Genomic DNA, 26415 nt, shown 5'->3' on the forward strand with positions numbered 1-26415 from the left:
CAAAAGAGAGAAGACGAGGTTTGTGAATGCTCCGCTCTGAGAAGAAAGGTGTAGGGATCTGATAAAATCGAACAAACTAGATGTATGTCCAAGTAGTAGTGAAACTAATTTTCCCTAAAGGAGAAGAACTGAGGCTGTAATAGTCCCTGCAATTACAGAGGCAGAAACATATCTCTCAGGAACTGAGGCTGGCCAGGTCCCTGTAGGGAGAGAATATCCAGGATTTAATAGGGTTATCTCTAGCGTCTTTCATGCAATGGGTGTAAAAATCACAAACCCGACGCTGCAGTAAGACAGGTCTGCCCACCAAAGCAGAAGAGGCCAGAAAAATAGGCTGGAAAGTGGATTTTTCAGTCAAGGCCAGCTGATAGTGCCATGTAGAAGTCCATGACAGTCTGTGTCTGAGGGTATTGCAGGCCCAACACAAAGTCTGCAGGATGGGAAGCTTCCACAACAAAATTATAGATTAATAGATTTGTTGAAGGCAGGAAACCCCTGTGCAAGGGACGGTGTCTCACCCTCTTAGCTGGTACTCATGCATGTAGATATATTTGGAATTGTAACCAAATTGATCTGTTTTTTATCCCAGAAAAGTCAATGTCAGAGCCATTCTCCCTGGTTCTCCCAGAGACTGTGGTGGATGGCTCAGCCAGAGCATATTTCTCAGTGCTAGGTAAGTGAAGCATTCTTAAAGTGTCACATGCTGTTTTGAAACACTGCTATGTTTCTTCAGGCTGTGCTTGGTCCACTGGCAAGCCCTGAACTGCGCTAATTTACACTGGAAATTGTCCCATTCCCCAGGCGACATCATGGGCACTGCCATGCAGAACCTGCACCAGCTCCTTCAGATGCCATTTGGCTGTGGGGAGCAGAACATGGTCCTGTTTGCACCCAACATCTACGTCCTGGACTATCTGAACAAGACAGGGCAGCTGAGTGAGGAGGTCAAATCCAAGGCCATCGGATACTTAGTGAGCGGTGAGCTGGGACGCGGCTTTTTCTTCTCTACTCATTCCTTCCCTTGGCAACTGGATAAGGACACTATTAGCCGCTAGCAGGTATGATCTGGAGGAGGTTGTCCTGGTGCATTAAGGGAACGTGTGTTAGGTCAGGTGTATATAATACAGTATCTACAGGAGACAGAATCCTGCACTCAGGTGGAGGTGCAGGGTGAGAGAGAACAGCATCCAAACAGGAACACAGAAAAAGTCCAGGACTGGCAATAACTCAGAGTTCTCTCCGTAAGAAAAGGGATAATCAGGCTGCAACCATTAATCATGGCAGCTGCTTAGGTAGATCTCAGACCCTCCTTAGGATTAAGGTTTAGAAAGTGTCACTCACCTTTGACTAGGCCAGAATTTTAACACACTCGCTAGGACATGTTGGCAGACATGACACCGGTATGTATGGACACAGTAGGTATCTGCTGACTAACAAGGGACTGGTTTTACTCAGTTATTTTGCAGAAAAAATTGCACTTCCTCCAATGAAAATTATCCTTTTTTCTACATCCCTATCCTGTGTGGGGCTCACCTTTGTATTCAGTTCTCCTTGGGAACTGTTTTCCCATTTGTCTCAAGTCTGGGATACATTTACATCTCCTTATGAAGTCTAGGGCAGACAGTGTCGATGACTGCAGATACCCAGTTTCCAGGTGTTTTAGGAGAGAGGAAGAGCACAAGGATGGAGGTACTCAGAGCTATGGGTTTATCTGAACTTCCATTGTAACACTGAGCAGCGCGGCTTATGCTTGTACCATAAGAAGGGTGACGCTGTGTCCCATGTCTGCTACATTTCCTTTGCATGGCTCCTTGAAAAGTACTGTGACAACAAAAATATTCTTCCACTCTTTATTTCAGGGTATCAAAGGCAATTGAAGTACAAACACTGGGATGGTTCTTATAGCACCTTTGGGCCCCGCTATGGGCAAGTTGGGAATACCTGGTAAGACTTCAGTACCACTGGCTTTTCATGCCCTCCTTTTCCTCAGTGTTCTCTTGTGCTTGGTCATTGTGGAGGTTGAAATGGAGGTGGAGATAAAATTATAATCATGGCATTATAGGATAATCATGTGGGATAACTGAGCAGGGAAGGATGCTAAGGGAGCTGCCTTCTAGGTTTGCAATGCTGCACTGATAGCTACTTACCTCCTCTGACACCCTTCTTCAGCTCAAGTGAGGGTGACCTACAGGGTGCCCTTGTTAGCAGAAGGTGCTGATGAATCCCCAGAGCACCGTTGCCCACCTATCTGCAGCCCTCAGGGCTATGAATGACAGGCTCCATTCACTATTGGTCCCTATCTCACCACGTCGCTAAACTAGCTCACAGTTTCCAACCAGCCCCATATGAGCAAATCCTGTAGCTTCTACTGCTTTCCTCCAGAACAGTGACACCCACATGGGCCCGATGACCTATGATGGATACAGGGCCTGCTCAGGATGTCTCAGTTCCCTCTGTCACTTTCAGGCTCACAGCCTTTGTCCTCAAGTCCTTTGCCCAGGCCCGGCCTTACATCTTCATAGATGAGAAGCATATCCAGGAAGCTTTGGTCTGGCTCACTCAAAAGCAGAAGGAGAACGGCTGTTTCCGCAGTTCTGGGACACTCCTGAACAATGCCATGAAGGTAACGTGTCTGCCTGGTTGGCTCCACACAGGCTTTGTCAGGCTGGAACTTGACCATAAGTCACTCTGGGATCAACACAGCTATTTCAGCCCTTGGGGTTTGGGCAGGAGAGGGAGTTAAATATGTGAGCACAGAAGATAAATATGTTATCACAGAAGCAGGAAGAAGCCAACAGCAACTTCTGAAGAACTTCCTATGAGAAGAAGGCTAGGAAGAACTCCCTGCAGGATGTAGATATGTAGCACAGAGAGAAGCCAGTGGTGCTGTGTGGGATCAACATCTGCTTTTGTGGTTCCCTGCAGGGTGGAGTGAATGACGAGATCACGCTGACGGCCTACATCACTATTGCATTGCTGGAGATTCCTCTGCCTGTAACCGTATGTGTCTGCACCCTCAACCCGAGCCACAGATGGTACTAACCTCCCCTACCAGTGGCCTCCCAGATTATCAAGTCCCTTTACTTTTTGAAAGAAGAAATCCTGTCTGAATATAACAAGGACGATTTTCATCTCCCTGTCTGAGCCTAAAAGCACCACTGAATGCAAAGGGGTTTGTCAGAATCTGATTGGGATATGGGTGCATTTCAAGTTAAGCTGCACAAACTCCTGAGCATAGCACAGCCCTTAGGTATTTAATGCTATTGGCAGGCACACAGAGTATTTCTATAAGTAAAATAAGCTATATTAGACCCCTCATAAAAAACTTATTAGTACTGTCATCACCATGTATTTCTACTGCCACATCCTGTGATTAGACTGAATTCCTCCCCAACACTTACCCTACAAACAGTAGTAAGCATAGGAAACCTTAGGTGAGGCATAGACCCAACCATTTTTATTTTTATTTTTTGCTTTCTCAAGAGCAGCTGAATTGCTTCTCCAAAACTGACCACAAAAGATTTCATCTTCCAGTACATACCCAGTGAAGGCAAAGTACAAAGCCACTGAAAAAATAAGTCTTTTCCTTCTAGACCATTCATTAAACTGTAAATGTGCTGTTAGGCTTCAGATCACGGCATGCCCCCCTGCAGTGTTATTGCTTCAATTTTATACCAGTTTTTCTATCACAAATGAGGAATAGTCATACGTCTTGCCGAAAGGTCATGGGGTCACAGTGTCTGTTACTTAACACTATGTAAAGTAGCTACATTTTGCTTTGCTGTAGCAATTGTGCTCTTAAACCATAATTGCGATTCTGGCTTCAAAAAGACATGCATTGTTGATGTTAACATGTCACAAAAAATATTCTAGAAAATGGAAAAAATATATTCTTTCTTGCACAGAGATAGAATTTACCTCCAAACTAGAAGTTATGTTATCAAGTTCCAGCAAAATGAAATTTTTTCAAAAGGCCCTGGAAAACAGGAACTAAACAATAAAAAGGAAAGGATAGGGCAGAGGCTGAAAGCACAGAGCAGTCTCAGGGTGATAGCTAGAGGAGGAAACATCTACAGAGAGGAAGTGTATCAGAGAACTCCCCCTTCCCTTAAACACTATCAGGCCAGTAATTCTTCTCAAGGCAGAACAGTTGGAGTCTGTACAGCTTTGCAGTCTGTAAATCCAACTTGAAAAAAACACATTGCAACAAGATGTATTAAAGAAAAGCAGATACAAGATAAGGAACAGCCTTTGGCTGCCCATTCATTCCAGTGGGTATTGAACCTGGAGGTGAAGGAATACACAATGGTACAATCTTTGTCAGACAGGGGAGTGGGGATATCACAGCTCCATAAGTACCATCTAATTCTATTGTTCGAAGATGGACCTCAGTGTGAGCTCTGGCTGCTCCAGCTCAGTCTCTTTCTCCTCCCAGCACTCGGTGGTGCGTAATGCTCTGTTCTGCCTGGAAATGTCAGCAGATGAGAAAGAAAACCATGTGTACACCAAGGCACTGATGGCGTACGCCTTCGCCCTGGCAGGGAAGGAGGAGAAGCGGAAAGCATTGCTTGGCTCACTTGAAAAGGAAGCCGTGAAAAAAGGTGAGTGCTGCTGGTGGGATGTCTCTTTCTTCCAACCCACTGGCTTTACCTCTTCCCTTGCTAAAATAGCCTTTGTCGGTGGGGCAATGGCTGCAAGAAATGGCTTCTGAGGGTGGGGAAAGGTGGAGGGAGAGGAAAGACTTGTGCAAAGGGGTTACGTTTTTGAGAACTGCCTCTCAGTGCCCAGTCCTACCTCTCTGCTCCAAGGCAGTTCACCAGGAAGCACCAGGCACCGTCCCCATCGGTGCTGAACTAAAGGCGTCTCTCCTACTAGCGTCTCTCCTCAGCACGCGCCTCTTGCCACACCAGGCACCGTTTAGCAAAGGCTTAGCTATGTTTATGGCCTCTCCTTCCTTCCAGTGCATGTGCTCAACCTGGAACACAGCTGACCTTGCACAGCACAAGGGATGATAAGTCAGAGAAGAGCTGCATGTGCTGAGCAAGAGAATGAACATAGAGGACATTTCGGAGGCCATAACATAAGCTCTGAGTCTTCTGGGAAATAACGTAACAACTCAGAAGCATTCTGGAAAAGTCAGGCTGGACAGTGGGTTGGCCCAAGCGTTGGGCAGCAGGATTGTGAAGGAAATACCCCCAGCACCTTTTTCCTTTTCCACCTGCAGCTGACTATCAAGCCCTGCTCCCAGTCGTTGGGTCATTTTGCCTCACAGAGCTTGTCACTGCCTGACCCTGGCATCTCTACTTAGAAAGGGAAGGGGTGCCAGCCTGGTGCCCTGATGATCTGCTTAGGTCCCTGTTTCCTTGAGGTGCCCAAGCCCATAAGTGCCTCCATGAATCTGGAATCTAGGCCAAAGTGGTATCCTGAGGACTGAGCCTCAGCAGTCTCAGACTAGGTGCAGCACGTGAAGAGTTGTCTAAGCCTTCCCATTTCATCCTGCACGACAGATGCATCCTGGGGGCTCTGTCCTCCCAGCTGGATCGGCAGCAGATCAAGAACTCCCTTGCCATAACTGCTAATAATTGCTTGTTGTCTTGTCTCCACGCTCCCTGCCTTCTGTGAAGATGGGTCTGTGCATTGGCAGCGGCCTGGGAAAGAGCCAGAGGTTGATCTCCCGTACTATCGCTACCGAGCTCCCTCTGCTGAAGTGGAGATGACGGCCTACGTGCTCCTTGCTCACCTCTCCACGCACCCGGCACCTTCCCAGGAGGAGCTGTCATTCGCATCTCTGATTGCAAAGTGGATCAGCAGTCAGCAGAACCCCAACGGAGGCTTCTCCTCCACCCAGGTGAGCTGCTTTCCCCCTGCGACCACATCAGTGTCAGACAATGGGAAGTGTCAGAGACTGAGATGGGAGCACAGGAAGGGCAGGCACTGTAGCCTTGCAGTATATCACTGCAGTTTCTACCCTAGCTGCCAAGTTCCCAAGAGGCCAGAGACCAGTATGTCAGGTCCTGCCCCTAGGAATGACTGGTATTTTGATTAACGACCTGGATTTCTTGAGACAGTGGGGCAGAATGGCAGGGACCCAAGGGACGCGCATCTGTGCCATTGGAGAGGGCGTGCGCTGCAATTTGTTTGTGCACAAAAAGTTGCTGCTTCACCCTGCGGCGAGCGAGTGAAGGCTGCGCAGAGCTCCACGCCAGGGAGCTCGGGAACATGCAACTGCTGTGCAGAGGACACAGGAAGGGAACGGAAACATGCAAAAGCTGCTCGTTCCCTCTCTTCTTTGTACTTACAACTGGAGAAAGTGAAGAACGGAGGGGAGGGTGCCTATCGACAGCAAAGGGCAGGCTGTGGCAGGGCAGGCTGTGGCAAGGCTAACTGCATCCCCCTGGGTGCTGGGACCCATCTCTTTCAGGACACAGTGGTGGCTCTCCAAGCCCTGTCCCTGTACGGAGCTGTCACCTATGCCAAGAGCGGAGCAGCTTCCAAAGTGACCTTGCGATCTGGAGGGGACTTCCAGCAAGACTTCCAAGTGGATCCCACAAACCGGCTGCTGCTCCAGCGCGTGCCCCTGCCCCAGGTGCCAGGGGAGTACAGCACGGAGGTGTCTGGAGATGGATGCGTCTACCTGCAGGTGAGGGTGATGGGGGCAGGTGGCATCCTGGGGGGAGAGACCCTTGCCAGGCAGGAGCCTGGGAGAGTACAGAAGGCACAGCGGGGAGGGGAGGAGTGGGAGGGAAGGCTATGGGGGAGGGAAGAGGAGAAGAGGAGTAGAGGTGCGTGGAGGAAGAGTGGGAGGGAAGGATCTGCGATGTGGAGGAGCAGTAAGAATGGGAGAAGTGGGGCGGCTGGACGGGGAGAGGATGCTCTCTCTCACATGCTGAGCACACACGCACACACGCTCTCACAGAGCTGCTGGCTCTCCCCTAGACAAGCCTGAGGTACAACGTGCAGCCCACGCAGGAGGATGCACCCTTCATGCTCCATGTGTACACGATCCCAGAGACATGTGAGGACTCCAAGGCTCACAAGGTCTTTGACATAGGCATAAATGTCAGGTGAGTCTGCGTTTGGGTCTGAGCCTTCCTGAGAAGCCATGGGAGCTGGAGGAGGCCCGGCGGTCCAGGCTGAGCCAGCCTGGAAGCCCTGGAGGGGCAGTGCATCCCTGGAAAAGTGGGCAGGAAGCAGCTGGGCTGGGAGGAGAGGCTGTGGAGGAAGGACGTGTCCTGCAGTGGTGGAGCTGTGTGGGCAGCCCAAGGCTGGGCTAGTGAGAGGCTGCACAGGTGACTAGGAGGCCCTGGCATAGCTGGAGAAGGAGGTGCTGGACTGCCAGGACGTGGTGGGGTGGCAAGTGCTATGGAACAGGTGGAAGTGCCCCCAGCTTTGAGGTGCACTGAATCTTTGTTGCTTGGTTCTTTAGTTACACTGGGGAGCGCAATGGCTCCAACATGGTGATTGTTGATGTGAAGATGCTGTCAGGATTCATCCCTGTGAAGTCCTCTGTGAGGAAGGTAGGATGCTGTGTGAAGCATGAGTTGAAGCAGGGTTGACTAACTGGCTTCAGATCAGCAACCTCTTCCATGTCTGCTCTCTCCAGCTCTCACACACCTGGTTTGATCAGGTCCAACGGACAGAAGTGAGCAAAAACCATGTTCTGCTGTACATAGAGCAGGTGAGGAGTAACCCAGGGCTGCCATGGGGCACACAGTGAGCCCTGCAGCACAGTGGCGATAGCATGCACAGAGAGGAGAGCAGTGCTAAGCATCTCTGGGTTTGTAAACACAAAATACAGACGTGTCTGCCACTGACCTTGTCTCTGTCTCATAGGAGACAGCTCTGTCCCAGCCCTCCGCATCCTTTCCCTCTGCCCCGTGCACAGACAGGACCCTGACCTCCCCAGCAGCCAGAGCCTCCCCCAGTGTGGGGAGAGGCCCCAGGGTTTCCCCTTGGCCCTCGGCCAGGCCTGCAGCCCCCACACCCCCCAGGGCCTGGGCACGGGTGGCAGGGGAGAGGGAGGGAGCCCGGGGGCAGTGTGGAGGCACGGGGGAGCCCGGGGCAGTGCGGAGCTGCCCCTCGACCTCTGCCGCTTCCCTTCCCCAGCTGAGCAGAGAGACCCTCAGCTTCTCCTTCACGGTGGAGCAGGACATCCCTGTACAGGGCCTGAAGCCAGCTCAGGTGAAGGTCTATGACTACTATGAGACAGGTGAGTGCGGGGCTGGGGCTGCCCGTGGGAGCAAGAGTGGGCAGTTGGACACACAGAGGGGTGCGGGAGCTCTGGGGACCCACCATAGCCCCTGGCCTGGGCCCTTCCCCTTCCCCTTCCCCTTCCCCTTCCCCTACGCTGCCTGAGCTCTCTGAGTGCAGAGGGTCGTGGAGGGCTGGAGGCCACCGGCCTGCCCTCCTCCCTCCTGCTCCTGCTTCTGCTCCTGCTCCTGCCCGGGCAGGCCCCAGAGAACACGGGTGGGCAGGTCTGGGCTGTGTTGATGGTGTGAGGATCCCTGCATGGCTGCCCCCCACACCCACAGCTGCTGGGCAGCCCTCTTCCCCGGAGGGAGAGGGCGGAGGAGGCCATCTGACCCTGGCCCTCCAACCCCAGCACCTGCAAGGCCACTCCTGCCTCCGTGGGGAGAAGAGCTGTCCCACAGGGCAGAGCTCCGGGCGCTGCGGGTGCCGTCTTCGGGTCCAGCCCCAGGCCGCAGCCGTGCCCATGCTTCCAGGCAGCCCTGCTGCTCCTTCCATCTCTGCTGTCCCAGCTGCTACGCCAGGGTGGCAGCACCAGGGCTGCGTGCCCCCCCTTGGTGCGCTGGGAGAAGCTGCCTGAGCAGCCCTTGGGCATGCTGGGGTGGAGATCTGCTGGGGCTGCTGCTGTGGGGCAGCTCTGCCTTGCTGCTGCGGCCTCCAGACGGGGCCATGGCTGGGGCTCCTCCAGCCCAGCTGGGATCTCTGAGGGGGAAGCTGTGGGTGGTGGCAGCAGCCTGCTGTGGGGTCTGGGAGAAGCATCTCTCTGGCACCCATCCCTCTCTGCCAGGAGTGCTGAGGGGCTCTGACAGCCTGCTCTCTCCCTTCCCTTCTTTTTTCCAGATGAGTTTGCCACACAGGAGTACAGCGCTCCCTGCACCACAGGTAGGGTGCATAGGAACCCTTTCCTTCTTCAGTTTTCTACATCTTCATTGTATTTTTGGTCTTCCAGCCAGCGCTTGTCTGTTTCTGCTCAGTGGGCAATTTGGATGAGATCGGCCTAACTCACAGACAGATTTTGTATTCAAAACTGATAGCACAGGAGGCAGAATGTTGTTGACTCATTCAAAATCCACCATCACTGAATTCTCAGAGTGGTTTCCATAGTCAGGCTCTCCTGGCTTGAATGAAGGGTGCTTCCCTATTGTTCTGTTACTGCCCCTTGGACTTTTTCTTTGAATTCAAGTTTCTAACATCACTTTTGTTGTCTCAGTTTTTAGGTATCTTCTTGTCCTTCCTGAGACCTCCAGCTAGTGTAGCTGTGGCATCATGCTGAGGGGACTTGGGTCTTTCAAACCACCTGGCACACTCCTCCCCAAAAGCACTCTGTGTAGAGCAATAGAGCACATCAAGGCCACCAAAAGATATCTCATAAAGCAGCATGTCACAGTCTGACCTACAATGATTTTGTGCCATGTTCCAGAACCTCCTGCCCGTGCCTGGCATACCTTTTCACTAAAGGTGCTAATCTTAACCCCTCACCTCCTACTCTGAGCATGGAGCCATGCCTGCAGTAGGAAGTCCACATTACAGAGGAATCCCTCCCAACACTTGCTATTGAAGAGGTATTTGGCTCTTGTAGGAACTTGGGCTTGCCTCTCTTATATGGTGACAGAAAACTGCCCTGGTGGTAGATCCCCACCTGTACATACAGCCACTCATCTATGGGGGGGGGGGTGTCATAGTTCTCTAATACGGCACCCCAGCCTGCTTAGCAACTTTAACATGTTAGAGACCATTGCAGCATGCCTTTAAGCAATGCCATTCTCCTTGGATCCCAAGAGATGGCAAGTTTGCCTTTGGTAGCTACTATCCAGTGCAACAGCTGCTTCCTGCTCAGCTACCCTGCTGCCCAAGCAGGAGGGAGGGGTCTCTCAGGAGGCAGTTATTCCTCATGACCCTAGGCAGCCAGCCCTCAGTTTTGCTTTGGAGTCTGAGCTAGCAGGACAGAGAGGCTATGATCTGGGGGCATGCAAGGCTACATCTGTTTGGCTTAGGAGCATAGGTAATGTAGGAGCTTCTGTGGAAAGCCCTGACCAGCAATACTTCTCCTGTCTTATATGGAATCTTCCGGTATGAAGACTGGCAGGTCTGGCTCCCCAGCTGTTGCCCAGTTTCAAGTGTTTGGCTTCTGGAAAGCACTGAGATCCTGGGAAGTGGTTTGTCACAGGGCCTGACTGTGGCATCTGAGAGCAGAGAAAAAGTGATTTAGACTTGTGAAAGGCAAAAGCTTTGTCTTTTGCTGGTGGTAAATGGTGAAATTTATCTCCTTTTGTGTTCTTATCTGGTGTCTTGGAAAAGAGCCCAAGCTCTCACGCTTTTACTCCATACTGCTTGCTAACCTGGGTTGTGTCCGTAGGTACAGCTGTGTTCTGCTGATTCTGGCCCTACAGCCTCCCTTCATGGAAAGAAGGTGCATAAGTCCCAAGATAGACACTGAGTGGACACTGAAACGTTTCCAAAGGTTATGTACTCAACTGGCATATCTCTCTAACTCCTGTACCCTCCACTCTTCTTTCATCCTTGCAGAGGAAGTAGACCAGGACAATGCATGAAGGATACTCCCAGTTGCTGGAACCCACCTGCATCACTACCACCACACCATCTATGGAGAGGATGGAGTGACAGATGAATAGTGCCTGCAAGGAATGGGAAATGAACTTTACAAATAAATTAACTGTACTCACCAATGATTTTTGAACAGTTTATTCCCAATTCTGTTTTTTCCTGCTCAGCCTCCAGTTACAGCTTTAATCTCGCTGGCTTCTTAGGTTGAAGAGCATCCCATCCAGCCATGCCTATGTGCAGGTCAATAAGGCTGACAAGTGAGAGAAAAAAAAAAAAGAAGATCGAATTATTTCATTTGGAGTCAGCCTTTCTATTGCAGCCCTCTCAGCGTTATATACTCTGAACTTGTCATCTGAGATCCTGTCTAATCAGCAAATAAGGACAGGTACATCTTGAGAACAATTTCTTTCCCCTGGCTTAGAAACCATAACCTTGACTGAACTGGTCTTTGTATGCGCCTATCCATGTCTCCTACTGGTAGGCAGCCTGGATGATCAGCTAATCTTACATGAAATTCAACCTCTGTGATATGCCTCATAGACACCCCTTCCAGGATTCTTTCTTGTTTCTAGAAGAGTGGGAGGAGGTGCATAGTCTGCCCTCTTGTAAGATCAGAGCGTGCATGGGGGGCCAGGAGGGATGTGTGCATGCATTATGCCTTCAGCTGCTAACTTATAATGGCCTGTTCTCCAGCAGAAGCTTGGGCCTTCTTGTGGAAATTTCCATATCTTGTGACTGCTGCTTCTGGGAGATTCCCAAGGACAAGCTAATGGCATTTGCTAGTACGCTACCTACCTAAGTCTAGTTTAAATGGCACATTTATTTAAATCATAGAGTTGCTTTGGTGAAACTGTCCATAGTCATCTTCGATATCTCCAGGAATGCTCCCCTTTTCTTGTTGTTGTCCCATTAATTTCTGGTTTTAACTTTTGAATGGCAGAAAGATCTTACGTTTATTCTCATGAAATGGTTATTGTTAGATATCATGGCTTATTGTGCATCCAAAGTACACACAGCTAGTTGTTCCATCCAATTTGTTTTAGTGTGCCTATCCAAACAGCATTATTGAGAGCTAATAAAGTTCTTCATCTATTTTATTAGATATAAATATTATATCACTTTGTCTCTTGTGGTATTTGGTGTTTATTCACTCAAGACCTTTTTGACACTTCATATTCAGACAAGTCTATGGAATGAACTGGCTTCAGTGAAAACTGAGCAAAATTTCTAATCAAGCATGAATACTAATTGCATTTTGTTTCGATTTAGAAATAGTAAAACCATCTCATTTCCTACCACGAGGCAATTACTTTTCCAAAGTAACATAGTTTTTGGTTGTTGAATGAAACTATTTTGATTTTAGACCATTGTGATTTGCCTTTGAAGCATGCAATCCTTGCTCCATGGGGATAGAAGTTCAACGCTCAGACATTCCTGTACTTCCTTAAGGTAGCCTTGCTAAAGTTTTCTACGCAGCATGCCATGGAAGGCCTGCAAGTATGCGGCTTTGACGATTCACAGCTTAGTCAGGCAGAGAGATTTAACTGCTTTACAGATATGGGCTAGCCAGGGACCCCCAAACGACAAATGATGTGGCTGCCCATGGGCAACAGTTAGGTGTTGTCTAATTTAAAACCAGGTGGCAGCAAAACGTAGCGTTACCTCTTTCCATGATAGAAAGCCATTATCCAAATTTTGTGAATGGAACATACTCCAGTGATTTTTACAGACTTTTAAATTAAATAATTGTGATCTCTTTGTTTCATTTGAGGCAGAAAAAATTCAGCACCATAACCATGGTAGAGTACTCGCCAAAAAGTAAATGAAAATGAACTGTTGCCATCTACAGCCTGCTGTAAAAGAGGGTCTGTATTTGCAGGCCTGTGTCTGTATGTGCAAGTTTGCAGACCCAGCACTATTGAACCTGCTTGCCCTTAACTAACAGTCTCAGCTGGGGCTGTGCCTCTCTAGCATGGCCTGTTTCTCATGACCCCATAGCAGGGAGACAGCTATAAAAGCGGCCAGAGCAAACTGCTTTCCTCACACAGCAAGGAATTCTAGCTCATAAAGGGGAAAAAGGGTCTTGAGACACCCACGCAGACCATGACAAACCAAAGAGCTTCAGTGTCACTGAAACAAGTTCTTTGCTGCATTGGTGACTTACATTTTTGACAGCCTGGGCCTGCATACATAAAAGAAGCTGCATGAGGGACTCCTATAGGTGTATTTGCTTAAGCTTGTATTGGCAGGGTCAAAGGTGCCTCTGCACACAGAATCATGTAAATTAAATACACAGGGTGCCATATGACCTCCTGAACTAAGACTGATTGCCTCTGCATCCCTGGGAGAGATCTAGACTAGAGAGAGAATGTGATCATTTGGAAAATTGACATGCAAAAAGTTTAACCCAGAATACCAGATGGGAATCCAGGTCCTCTCCTCTGAATTCTGCTGAAGCAGTGTAAGCCTGGTTGTAAGGGTAAAAAAAAAAACCAAACCCTACGTTAAAATTACTCAAAAAACCCCAAATAGATCTCCATGCTTCCACTGAGGGGAAGAGGATAAAGTTATCATAAAAATGCAAGCAGTTCAGCTCATAAGGTGGTTCTTGGTTGAAATTCTGACTGATAACACTGTTATATTCCCAGTCCCTCTCTGATTTCACTTCAACTCTTTAGAAACAAGCCAACAATGTCTTCCGTGCTGGAATGAGAATGCCCACAGGTCTTCCTTTCACTTCCATCTGGCCTGCTGTAAAAGATCAGATTGGACAGGTTCACACTGTGCTTCCAACTCATAGCAGTGATTTCACAGTGGGATTTCAAAGTGGGATCAAAGGCGATATGTGATCAGAAGTTTATGTCCAAGGATTATCTTGCAGAAAACACACACTTTTAGAGGCAGGGAGCCAAGCTTCCAGTGCATAATGGATCAGGTACGATTTCCTCTCCTCCTGGAGAACTGGCAAGTATGGAGACAAACCTCCCCACTGCCAAAACCTGTCTGCCTCCTGGTATTCCTGGGGAGCTGCCAAACACCGCCTTGCCGTGGATGGCTCTGGATTTAAATCTCAGGCCATTACAGAGTCTGAGATATGGGTGGGAGGAAATACAAGACACAGTAACAAAAAATAAGGCCAGAGGCATCTGATGAGAATCAAGACAATTTATTTACAGTGTTACTTCCTTTTTGGTGTTGAGGTGTCCTCATCTAACATTTCAATAGGTCCCCTCAACAAGATCTTCTAGGGATAAAGACAGGCGATCTGATCTGGCAAGGCTCAGACAAGATGTGCTCTTCAGGCATTTCCCAGTTCAGCCTTTCCTGGAGGTGGGAAAAGGACAGTGTGAGAAAGTATCCTGGGGAAGCGGCGTCCAGAGCGCAGGCCATCTTCTCTGTGTTCTGGTGGCTATGCAAGTTCAAGCCCTGTTAAAATCTGGGAAACTGCTTCACCTAAAGATGCCCAGCTGCAGACAGATAACAGAATGGGAATGGCTGGCCACGTTCAAGATACCCATGCTACAGAGAAGGGAGCAGAGGCAGAGATATCCTGGAGATACATGAGCTATCACAGTACACATTCTGTCTCAGCACCTTGGTTTCCCAAAGGAAGGGAAAAAACATCCCAGGAAAGAGTGAAAGGTCCCCACCGAAGATATGTCAATAACATCAAGATTTCAACAAGATGTTTGAGAGACAATTCCTCAGTACACTTCTGTCTCTGCAGCATGGCAAATGTGGCCCTGAAAAGGGCAGAGACACAAAGGCTGAGTGTGGAGTTTAGGCCCAAGGGAGATTGCAATCTTACTTCTGTAACATGCACGCAGGAAAAGTCAAGTGCCTCTGTGCGAATCAAGGCACTAACACTGGGATTGCCACCGTCAGTGAGCCAAAATGAAAGCTGTATCTGATCTTACACAGGACATCAGGTGGCAGCATTGCTTTTCCTCTCGGTACTGAGGCATGCTAGAGACTTCAGTAGGCACAGTGAAGATAAATGCTGAGAATATACCCAGGCTCAGGAAAACCCAGGTGTGGAAACTCTTTCACGCAAGACATCCTGCAATAACCCATACTGGAACATCTCAGTTGTTCCTATGCACCCTACCTGTGGTGCAGGGAGCGCTGTACTCCTGTGTGGCAAACTCATCTGGAAAAGAGAAGGGAAGGGAGAGAGCAGGCTGTCAGAGCCCCTCGGCACTCCTGGCAGAGAGGGATGGGTGCCAGAGAGACGCTTCTCCCAGACCCCACAGCAGGCTGCTGCCACCACCCACAGCTTCCCCCTCAGAGATCCCAGCTGGGCTGGAGGAGCCCCAGCCATGGCCCCGTCTGGAGGCCGCAGCAGCAAGGCAGAGCTGCCCCACGGCAGCAGCCCCAGCAGATCTCCACCCCAGCATGCCCAAGGGCTGCTCAGGCAGCTTCTCCCAGCGCACCAAGGGGGGGCACGCAGCCCTGGTGCTGCCACCCTGGCGTAGCAGCTGGGACAGCAGAGATGGAAGGAGCAGCAGGGCTGCCTGGAAGCATGGGCACGGCTGCGGCCTGGGGCTGGACCCGAAGACGGCACCCGCAGCGCCCGGAGCTCTGCCCTGTGGGACAGCTCTTCTCCCCACGGAGGCAGGAGTGGCCTTGCAGGTGCTGGGGTTGGAGGGCCAGGGTCAGATGGCCTCCTCCGCCCTCTCCCTCTGGGGAAGAGGGCTGCCCAGCAGCTGTGGGTGTGGGGGGCAGCCATGCAGGGATCCTCACACCATCAACACAGCCCAGACCTGCCCACCCGTGTTCTCTGGGGCCTGCCCGGGTACGAGCAGGAGCAGAAGCAGGAGCAGAAGGGAGGAGGGCAGGCCGGTGGCCTCCAGCCCTCCACGACCCTCTGCACTCAGAGAGCTCAGGCAGCGTAGGGGAAGGGGAAGGGGAAGGGGAAGGGCCCAGGCCAGGGGCTATGGTGGGTCCCCAGAGCTCCCGCACCCCTCTGTGTGTCCAACTGCCCACTCTTGCTCCCACGGGCAGCCCCAGCCCCGCACTCACCTGTCTCATAGTAGTCATAGACCTTCACCTGAGCTGGCTTCAGGCCCTGTACAGGGATGTCCTGCTCCACCGTGAAGGAGAAGCTGAGGGTCTCTCTGCTCAGCTGGGGAAGGGAAGCGGCAGAGGTCGAGGGGCAGCTCCGCACTGCCCTGGGCTCCCCCGTGCCTCCACACTGCCCCCGGGCTCCCTCCCTCTCCCCTGCCACCCGTGCCCAGGCCCTGGGGGGTGTGGGGGCTGCAGGCCTGGCCGAGGGCCAAGGGGAAACCCTGGGGCCTCTCCCCACACTGGGGGAGGCTCTGGCTGCTGGGGAGGTCAGGGTCCTGTCTGTGCGCAGGGCAGAGGGAAAGGATGCGGAGGCCTCAGAGGAAAATATCAGTAAGCCTGAAAGGTCAGCAAAAGTCAGTATGGGATTTGGTCCTATTCTTGTCAGAGCCATGGTAGTTTTGATTCCCAGATTTTTTGCCCTATGTGGCCAAATGTCCTGATGCCTTTGTTTCTGACCTGTCCTCGCTCCCTACAGATACTCACCTTTTCCAGATACACTAGGATATGGTTGGTACTCAACTCTGTGCGCTCAAAAACAGGGCGGCTTTCCAGCTGAAGAAAAGAGAGCAAGCTGTTACTGTGTTGAGGGCAGTCTCCCTGTGCCCCTTGCACAGCCCCGTGGATGGGATGTACTGTGGATGAAACACTGGGGTACTCAGGGAATTAATTCTGCAGTATGGACCTGCCTCCTTGGTGTGCCACTACGTATTGTGGTCCCCAGGCCTTCCCTTCACCGACCTGGCTGATTAAGTATGGCCTGGCTCCAGCAGGGACTGAGCACTAGTTCAAGCACAATGATCGAACAATTCAATGAAAATACATTCCTTCTGGCTTGCTAGTTCTGCACTATCTTATGATCACCTTTATTTTCCAGACCATGCACCTCTTCAGCATCTCAAACAGTGACCCAAGACCTAAACAGTTATAATGCTGTAAGGTGGTGTCAGATCAGCAGGGGGGCAAAAGGAAACAGCACTACTTTCAAATGTCCTCTGCAGAGACAAAGGTTTAGGCAGCTATCGGAACACAGTGATAATAAAGGTGTCCACCACCAGTTTAATTGAAATTATGTAGTCTGTTTTTCCAACATCCTTCACATTGTCTCCCCTTGTGCTGGCATTGAGCCAGGTATGAAAAGAGAACACTGTACACAGCAAATGTGCAGATCACAATGGCAAGATCACGTTGATTCCAACCCTGAAGCCCTCTAGTTTGCTACAGGCACTTGGATGGTGTCTTGAAGATAAGAAGTTGGATGCTGCTTGCTTGACAAATAGGCTCCTACCTTCCTCACAGAGGACTTCACAGGGATGAATCCTGACAGCATCTTCACATCAACAATCACCATGTTGGAGCCATTGCGCTCCCCAGTGTAACTAAAGAACCAAGCAACAAAGATTCAGTGCACCTCAAAGCTGGGGGCACTTCCACCTGTTCCATAGCACTTGCCACCCCACCACGTCCTGGCAGTCCAGCACCTCCTTCTCCAGCTATGCCAGGGCCTCCTAGTCACCTGTGCAGCCTCTCACTAGCCCAGCCTTGGGCTGCCCACACAGCTCCACCACTGCAGGACACGTCCTTCCTCCACAGCCTCTCCTCCCAGCCCAGCTGCTTCCTGCCCACTTTTCCAGGGATGCACTGCCCCTCCAGGGCTTCCAGGCTGGCTCAGCCTGGACCGCCGGGCCTCCTCCAGCTCCCATGGCTTCTCAGGAAGGCTCAGACCCAAACGCAGACTCACCTGACATTTATGCCTATGTCAAAGACCTTGTGAGCCTTGGAGTCCTCACATGTCTCTGGGATCGTGTACACATGGAGCATGAAGGGTGCATCCTCCTGCGTGGGCTGCACGTTGTACCTCAGGCTTGTCTAGGGGAGAGCCAGCAGCTCTGTGAGAGCGTGTGTGCGTGTGTGCTCAGCATGTGAGAGAGAGCATCCTCTCCCCGTCCAGCCGCCCCACTTCTCTCATTCTTACTGCTCCTCCACATCGCAGATCCTTCCCTCCCACTCTTCCTCCACGCACCTCTACTCCTCTTCTCCTCTTCCCTCCCCCATAGCCTTCCCTCCCACTCCTCCCCTCCCCGCTGTGCCTTCTGCACTCTCCCAGGCTCCTGCCTGGCAAGGGTCTCTCCCCCCAGGATGCCACCTGCCCCCATCACCCTCACCTGCAGGTAGACGCATCCATCTCCAGACACCTCCGTGCTGTACTCCCCTGGCACCTGGGGCAGGGGCACGCGCTGGAGCAGCAGCCGGTTTGTGGGATCCACTTGGAAGTCTTGCTGGAAGTCCCCTCCAGATCGCAAGGTCACTTTGGAAGCTGCTCCGCTCTTGGCATAGGTGACAGCTCCGTACAGGGACAGGGCTTGGAGAGCCACCACTGTGTCCTGAAAGAGATGGGTCCCAGCACCCAGGGGGATGCAGTTAGCCTTGCCACAGCCTGCCCTGCCACAGCCTGCCCTTTGCTGTCGATAGGCACCCTCCCCTCCGTTCTTCACTTTCTCCAGTTGTAAGTACAAAGAAGAGAGGGAACGAGCAGCTTTTGCATGTTTCCGTTCCCTTCCTGTGTCCTCTGCACAGCAGTTGCATGTTCCCGAGCTCCCTGGCGTGGAGCTCTGCGCAGCCTTCACTCGCTCGCCGCAGGGTGAAGCAGCAACTTTTTGTGCACAAACAAATTGCAGCGCACGCCCTCTCCAATGGCACAGATGCGCGTCCCTTGGGTCCCTGCCATTCTGCCCCACTGTCTCAAGAAATCCAGGTCGTTAATCAAAATACCAGTCATTCCTAGGGGCAGGACCTGACATACTGGTCTCTGGCCTCTTGGGAACTTGGCAGCTAGGGTAGAAACTGCAGTGATATACTGCAAGGCTACAGTGCCTGCCCTTCCTGTGCTCCCATCTCAGTCTCTGACACTTCCCATTGTCTGACACTGATGTGGTCGCAGGGGGAAAGCAGCTCACCTGGGTGGAGGAGAAGCCTCCGTTGGGGTTCTGCTGACTGCTGATCCACTTTGCAATCAGAGATGCGAATGACAGCTCCTCCTGGGAAGGTGCCGGGTGCGTGGAGAGGTGAGCAAGGAGCACGTAGGCCGTCATCTCCACTTCAGCAGAGGGAGCTCGGTAGCGATAGTACGGGAGATCAACCTCTGGCTCTTTCCCAGGCCGCTGCCAATGCACAGACCCATCTTCACAGAAGGCAGGGAGCGTGGAGACAAGACAACAAGCAATTATTAGCAGTTATGGCAAGGGAGTTCTTGATCTGCTGCCGATCCAGCTGGGAGGACAGAGCCCCCAGGATGCATCTGTCGTGCAGGATGAAATGGGAAGGCTTAGACAACTCTTCACGTGCTGCACCTAGTCTGAGACTGCTGAGGCTCAGTCCTCAGGATACCACTTTGGCCTAGATTCCAGATTCATGGAGGCACTTATGGGCTTGGGCACCTCAAGGAAACAGGGACCTAAGCAGATCATCAGGGCACCAGGCTGGCACCCCTTCCCTTTTTAAGTAGAGATGCCAGGGTCAGGCAGTGACAAGCTCTGTGAGGCAAAATGACCCAACGACTGGGAGCAGGGCTTGATAGTCAGCTGCAGGTGGAAAAGGAAAAAGGTGCTGGGGGTATTTCCTTCACAATCCTGCTGCCCAATGCTTGGGCCAACCCACTGTCCAGCCTGACTTTTCCAGAATGCTTCTGAGTTGTTACGTTATTTCCCAGAAGACTCAGAGCTTATGTTATGGCCTCTGAAATGACCTCTATGTTCATTCTCTTGCTCAGCACATGCAGCTCTTCTCTGACTTATCATCCCTTGTGCTGTGCAAGGTCAGCTGTGTTCCAGGTTGAGCACGTGCACTGGAAGGAAGGAGAGGCCATAAACATAGCTAAGCCTTTGCTAAACGGTGCCTGGTGTGGCAAGAGGCGCGTGCTGAGGAGAGACGCTAGTAGGAGAGACGCCTTTAGTTCAGCACCGATGGGGACGGTGCCTGGTGCTTCCTGGTGAACTGCCTTGGAGCAGAGAGGTAGGACTGGGCACTGAGAGGCAGTTCTCAAAAACGTAACCCCTTTGCACAAGTCTTTCCTCTCCCTCCACCTTTCCCCACCCTCAGAAGCCATTTCTTGCAGCCATTGCCCCACCGACAAAGGCTATTTTAGCAAGGGAAGAGGTAAAGCCAGTGGGTTGGAAGAAAGAGACATCCCACCAGCAGCACTCACCTTTTTTCACGGCTTCCTTTTCAAGTGAGCCAAGCAATGCTTTCCGCTTCTCCTCCTTCCCTGCCAGGGCGAAGGCGTACGCCATCAGTGCCTTGGTGTACACGTGGTTTTCTTTCTCATCTGCTGACATTTCCAGGCAGAACAGAGCATTACGCACCACCGAGTGCTGGGACAGATAGCAGTGATTAGAAGGCTGGGGAGAAATGAGGTTTTTGCCTTACTAATGACACAGCGTTCTACTGAACTTTGAGGAGGGGTCTGCCAGAATGTGGTCTACCACCATGTGGGGTACAATGTGTTCCAGAAATGCCAAAATCGACAGCACATAATTCTTACATCACAGGGCCCAACAACCATGCCTTTTTTCAATTCTGGAGCAAATTCTGCATAGTATTGTGTCATCATGTACTGACACATCATAACTGACTCAAGGTAGGGTGCAGACACATACAGTTACAGGGAGAGGAATCTCCAGCAGTGCGATAGTGATGTAGGCTGTCAGCGAGACCTCGTTGTCCACTCCACCCTGCAGGGAAACACAAAGGTAGATGCTGACCCCACCTAGCTTCTTATCTTCAGTCCTTTCTCCCACTCCAATGGCAATACTTCATTCTGCATTGTAGACCCTTAGCTTGCCTCCTTCCCCTTGCAGCTGATGCAGAGGTATCAATACCAATTATAAAGTGCAGGTTAGCCTTCATTCTCGTTCCTATTGCAGCAATCATACAGGACGGTCTCTGGCTCCCTAGTTGCCATTGACATGGGAATTTCTCATCTGCCTGTATGCTCAAGAAGCTCAACTGGACCCATCTGACTTATAGTCAAGTTCTAGCCTCACAAAAAAACAACCATGCAGACACGTTACCTTCATGGCATTGTTCAGGAGTGTCCCAGAACTGCGGAAACAGCCGTTCTCCTTCTGTTTGTAGGACAGCCAGACCAAAGCATCCTGGATATGCTTCTCATCTATGAAGATGTGAGGCCGGGCCTGGGCAAAGGACTTGAGAACAAAGGCTGTGAGCCTGAAAGGGTGAAAAAGCAGTGAAAGGGCCTGAGCAGGCTTGTTGGCCATCTCAGGTGACAGGGCCTATGTGCCCATCATCTGTCTGGAGAAAGGCAAGAAGGCCTGGGGATCTCAGTCAATTAGTCAGACCATGATTATATCTGTCAAAAAACTGCTTCTCACCTTGATTTCTTGTCCCTCTCTTGGCTTATAAAACCCTGTGATCCCTTTGTGTTGACTACAGTTTGAAGGACAGTGATTGTTGATCTATATCTAAAAAAATCTCTTTGGAAAAAGTAGGGAATTGCATGCCAATTAGCTCAACATCTGCATAACAGTAATACTCAAAATGACAGGTAAGAATAATTAAATCCCTGCTAGCTCATGGTCTGGTGGCAGGACTCTTGCACTAGAAATCTATGGCTCGTGGGTTTCCCAGAACTCCGCAGAGTTTTGAAGTAAAGAAGAATATGTTATAAGTGTTTTGCTAGAGTTGTTACAAGCAGTTACAGAGAAGAAGCAGGCATGTGGTGAGAAGCCAACATGCTGTCAGGAGCCAAGTACTGTTTCAGAAGCTAAAAGCACACCAAAGGTGATGAAATCATTCATCCTTACCCTCACCTAAAATTGAAAATGCATGGCAATGATATGCTGGAGCAACTCACAACTTTGCAGTAAGTCACACTGGCAACATGCGCTCCTCCAGGCTGTCTTTGCTTAGTAACACACAAACACTCTTGGAAAAAAAGAACATACGGCACTGCTCTTTATCATCCTTTCCACTTGTATGGAAACACCTTTCCCAGCAGCCTTCTCAGCAGATGCTAGTTTTAGAAGAGCCACCACTGCATCTCTTCAGCCCTCCTCAGTCAGGATGTGAAATCCCTGCTCCCTTCTTCCCCAATTTATCTCCATTTCCTTCTTGTTTGTCATGGTCCTCAGAGCTGCTGGTGGAAGGTTGTGCTTCAGCTACATAACTGGCTGATGCAGCCTATTTCATTAAGTAGGAGGCATCACGGGGACAACACCAGCTCTGGAAAGCCTGCTGGTCTACAATATCATTTCCTATTTACTGTCATGCAGCATTTATTATAAATGTGTAGGTGAGAAAGATAAGCATATAGAGGAGGCATAGGTGACATTGAAATCTCACCAGGTATTCCCCGGTTGACCATAACGTGGTCCAAAGGTACTGTATGAGCCATCTGGGTGCTTGTAGTTCAGCTGTCTCTGATAACCTGTAATGGAGAGTTAAAGCAAGATTCAGATGCCAGAGAGATGGGGAAACAGAAAAACAGCTGTATCAGCAAACGCAAAGGAGAGAGGAGTAGGTCAGTCCTAGCCTACCCGATAAGAAGTACTGGTACATCCCCACCTCCATGCACTGCCTGTACTGCTTGAGGAGAAACAACACCTGGCTTTCTTTAGAAGGAAGGCAGGAGTTATTAATGACAATGGACAAGTCACTATGGCAAGTCAGCTGACAGCTCTGCACTGCATTGCAACCCAATTAGGGAGCAGAGAAAAGTGGGTGCAATGGTCAGGTACCCTAATGCTTAAGTAATAGAAAATAATAAAGAAAAAGCAGCAAAGGGCCTTCTCAGGCATACAGCAGAGACCATCTGTGCATGAGAGAAACTCTCTTTCCACATCTGGACAACATTTGACAGAACAACCCCAGACAGGATCTGGAAAAAAGCCAAAGCAGAAGCAAAAGCCGTGTCCCAGCTCACCGCTCACTAAGTATCCGATGGCCTTGGATTTGACATCCTCACTCAGCTGCCCTGTCTTGTTCAGATAGTCCAGGACGTAGATGTTGGGTGCAAACAGGACCATGTTCTGCTCCCCACAGCCAAATGGCATCTGGAGGAGCTGGTGCAGGTTCTGCATGGCAGTGCCCATGATGTCACCTGGGGAGCAGGAGATACCAGAGGGATATTAGCAACATTCAGGGCTGGTCATCAGAATCAGAGGGGACCTACTGAACGAGAGAAGCAGGAGATGACAGAGAAGAACAAAAGAAGATCTGGATTGATAAAGATCCTGGAATGAAACACAGAACAGCAGAGAAAGGGAAAAGAGGGAAATGAGAGAAAGGTTAGGGCACTGGCAGAGAACCCTGAACAAAAGGACATGCAGAAAGGGGAAAAGGAAGACCACAACTGGAAAGGAAAGTGCTCAAGACAGAAGGGATGAAAGACAGGAGTGAGGTGTGCTGGAAACCAGGAGAAAAAGCTGTGAGGTAGGAGGCCAACACAGAGGGGCAGAAACAGCACATAGTTCTTTCTGCCGGCTGCTCACTCACCCAGCACTGAGAAATATGCTCTGCCAGAGTCTGGTACCACATTTGAGGGGAGCAACAGGGAAAACTTCTCTTTCACAGGCACTCCTGAGAGAGAAACAAGATCCAAACAGCTTCAGTGCAATCCCAAGAAATGGCTAATGGAATGGGAGGGGGCCTCAGTGGAACATCAGGAACACTTCCTATTAGAAATGCCCTGACTTCAGCCACTGCGTTTTTCCCTGGATATAAGGCAATCTCTGCATGAAACCACCTCCAGTGTTAGGCACTGTAGATCACACCTCTACAGCTTTTTCCTGGGCGCACTAGAAAACGAGGCAGCGCTTGTAACTCCCATGTCAGCACACAAGAGAACAGGGATGCAAACAGTCATGCTAAATCTGTCCTAGCTCATACTCTGATGCTTAGGCAGGATGGTCCATTCTCTAGGGCCTTCTTCTGTCTTATGTCTCAGGCTCCTAACTAATGGGGAATGTTTTGATTACCTAAAAATATCAGCCTATCTGGAATATGATAGCACTATCTTCCTCCTCCAGGCACATCCCACCCAACAAACCACACAGGAACAAATGGAGAGGGCGACGAGAGGGGGCTTTACCTTTCACACAGAGCACAGAGTTCTGGGCTGTTTCCTTCTCAATTCCTTCAGGCTTGGGTGGGATGAAGGAAAACAAGAGAGGTGAGAAGTTACTGAGGCATGAAGTACAGACAGACAGAAGAATCCTCGACAAGGACAGAGGGATACATGAAAAGAAAAGTGAGTGAACTGGAGAAGGAGAGGCAGTCACAAACACTGCCTGAAATACAGATTTTTGAAATAATAATTTAAGCAAGTAAAAGAAATATGATCTTAAGTGATTGGTGTTGTATGTGGAGGAAGGGCAGAAAAAGGAAAGGGACACACTGCAGGGCTATCACATAGATGACCTGCAACTATTGTACACAGTGAGACACTTAACATCCTTGTAACAAGAGGACTGCAGCATTACAGCAAGTGCTTTTGTTAGAAAAAACTCGCAGTTGCTCTAGAGGCCTGCCTGAAGAGATGTCTGCAGTGCTATTTATCATAATGCTGCAGACGCTTCAGGGGAAAAAAAAAAGTGTCTGTTGATAATAAAAAGGGAAGATGCTGTACACTATAATATCTGGTGACACCACTGATACCGTACGATACAGTCAGCAAACATTAGAGGGTTTTATGATACAGAGAAAAGGTAAGACCATAGAATCTACCTGCCAGATCACCACACCCAGTATAATAAACTAGCATTTTCCTGTAAAGGTTATGCAATACTCTCACATAATATTTCCTTCTGTACCACATCGCATCAGCAACTTTTCTTGCCACAGGAAATGCATAAGCTTTAAAATTTTAACATGTTTTCATGGATTTTTATAACATCTGGATTTTTGATGGGACTTCTCTACAGGCATCAAATTCCTGTACGTGCTTGTGGATCCCCCACCTTCATCCTGGTGCCAGACTATGGTAGCAAACCAGAACTGCATAACACTCAGCTTAAGAGGCGGTTTGCTTGGCCACTCAACTAGCAGAGAGGCCAAGCTGCATGTGCTGACTGGCAAACTTACTGGGGGTGTCTCAAAAGGAGGAAGAGAGAATGTGAAGAGGGTGTATTGAAATAGGAGGTGACAGGTAGGAGATAAAGGGAAGGATGGATTGGGGTAGGAGTCCTGCTACAGTAGGGGATAGGGAAAGTTAGAGTACTGGGAGACACATTGCACAGCATTATTAAGGTGCAGTCTTTACGCAGCCCTGCCAAAGTACAAAGATGATCTAAGACAATCATATTGCCACACTGTGTGGTGATCTCATAGAATCACAGAATCATAGACCAGCCCAGGTTAGAAGGGACGTCTGGTACAACCTTTCATGGGAAAGGGAGCCTAGATTAGATTATCTACGATCCTGTCCAGTCCAGTTGCATCACAGTGTAAACTCTAGCCTGTGGGAAAGCTCAGTCCACCCCTTCTGACAGCCCACATACCTCCACCAGCAGCTGTCTGATGACCGTGTCCTTCCGTCCTTTCTCAGGGGTCTCCACGATGGCGTTCCCACAGGGCTGCTGGTTCTGCAGGGCCTCGGTGCTCACTGAGAACTCCACCTGCCCTGGAGGAAACAGGGCAGAGCCAGGTAGTGGTAGTCATTGTCACCTCCAGGAGTTACAACCTGCAGGTCCATGGGTGGGGATTTCCCATCACACCTGAGCCCTGCGTCTTTCCCACAAGAACATAGCTATCTGTTTCAGAATCCATCCTGGAGCAGATGAGCTGCATTGCCATTGAAAGGTGACTTTATTGTGGTGACTTTTCCAGAGCCTAGGACACCACAGTGCTGGGACTCACCAGCCCTACTGCTGTTCAGCACACAGCTACCCCACGTGCACACCACAGTGAAAACAAAGTATGAAGATCCCACGGGGCAGTCGTCTGTTCTCTGGGAGGGATGGAGCTAACAGAGCATCCCCTCACGGCCAGCAATGTTTCTGGCTTCAGAAGATGTTGTAAGGCTTGATGATACTGCATGTGGTGCCAGACAGAGCTGTGGACACTATGAGTCCGCCAGCCTTTGTCTCCCAAATAACCCCAGATGAGACAGACACTCAGCTGCAGTGCTCCCCAAGAAACCATATTGCTCTAACACCCAATACTCAACAGGGACAACAGCACAGAGAAACCCTCCCTGCAGTTTTCAGCATCTTGAGACCTTTACCTAGAGATTTGGGAGTCACCAGCCAAGCCACGGTTTTCCTCCCATTCTCACAGAGACAATGAGATTCTTCTTCCTTTTCCACTGGAGAAGCCAGGAAATGAGCAGACTGAGCCAGAGTCACACTGACCTGCCGGTTGTAGAGAGAGGTGCAATCAAGGAAGGGTTACCATGAGAGACAGGGAGCAAGGAAACCATAGCAATAGCTATTTCTTCAGTAGCAGGGAGCTGAAGTTCTGGGTTCTGCATTTGGAGTATATAGGAGGAATAACATAACAATTTCAGGGATGAAGGGTCTAGGC

At 50.2% G+C, this 26415-nt stretch overlaps 2 protein-coding genes across 3 annotated transcripts in view; one reads left to right on the forward strand and one right to left on the reverse strand.

Annotated features, from left to right (window-relative positions):
- Positions 1–10934, forward strand: part of LOC129206615 (alpha-2-macroglobulin-like) — a 38226-nt gene extending 27292 nt beyond the window's left edge. For both annotated transcript variants that reach the window (XM_054826147.1, XM_054826156.1), the window contains 14 exons: positions 590–673; positions 802–978; positions 1860–1944; positions 2467–2623; positions 2926–3000; positions 4436–4601; positions 5625–5848; positions 6422–6640; positions 6937–7064; positions 7427–7517; positions 7604–7678; positions 8107–8209; positions 9088–9129; positions 10774–10934. In XM_054826147.1, the coding sequence (XP_054682122.1) occupies positions 590–673; positions 802–978; positions 1860–1944; positions 2467–2623; positions 2926–3000; positions 4436–4601; positions 5625–5848; positions 6422–6640; positions 6937–7064; positions 7427–7517; positions 7604–7678; positions 8107–8209; positions 9088–9129; positions 10774–10799 (1652 nt within the window). In that variant the 3' untranslated portion in view covers positions 10800–10934. The remainder of the gene's footprint in view (positions 1–589; positions 674–801; positions 979–1859; positions 1945–2466; positions 2624–2925; positions 3001–4435; positions 4602–5624; positions 5849–6421; positions 6641–6936; positions 7065–7426; positions 7518–7603; positions 7679–8106; positions 8210–9087; positions 9130–10773) is intronic.
- A 3028-nt stretch (positions 10935–13962) lies between these two features.
- A2M (alpha-2-macroglobulin) overlaps positions 13963–26415 on the reverse strand; it is a 32075-nt gene continuing 19622 nt past the window's right edge. Inside the window, exons 20-36 of the mRNA XM_054831723.1 lie at positions 26117–26243; positions 25392–25513; positions 23984–24035; positions 23389–23472; positions 22817–22993; positions 22237–22321; positions 20946–21102; positions 20532–20606; positions 20081–20246; positions 18834–19057; positions 18042–18260; positions 17618–17745; positions 17165–17255; positions 16363–16431; positions 15835–15937; positions 14921–14962; positions 13963–14136 (exon numbers count right to left, since the gene is read on the reverse strand). Coding sequence (XP_054687698.1) covers positions 14111–14136; positions 14921–14962; positions 15835–15937; positions 16363–16431; positions 17165–17255; positions 17618–17745; positions 18042–18260; positions 18834–19057; positions 20081–20246; positions 20532–20606; positions 20946–21102; positions 22237–22321; positions 22817–22993; positions 23389–23472; positions 23984–24035; positions 25392–25513; positions 26117–26243 — 1947 coding nt within the window. The 3' untranslated portion in view covers positions 13963–14110. The remainder of the gene's footprint in view (positions 14137–14920; positions 14963–15834; positions 15938–16362; positions 16432–17164; positions 17256–17617; positions 17746–18041; positions 18261–18833; positions 19058–20080; positions 20247–20531; positions 20607–20945; positions 21103–22236; positions 22322–22816; positions 22994–23388; positions 23473–23983; positions 24036–25391; positions 25514–26116; positions 26244–26415) is intronic.

The sequence above is a fragment of the Grus americana genome, chromosome 1, assembly GCF_028858705.1.
Source record: "Grus americana isolate bGruAme1 chromosome 1, bGruAme1.mat, whole genome shotgun sequence".
NCBI lineage: Eukaryota > Metazoa > Chordata > Aves > Gruiformes > Gruidae > Grus > Grus americana.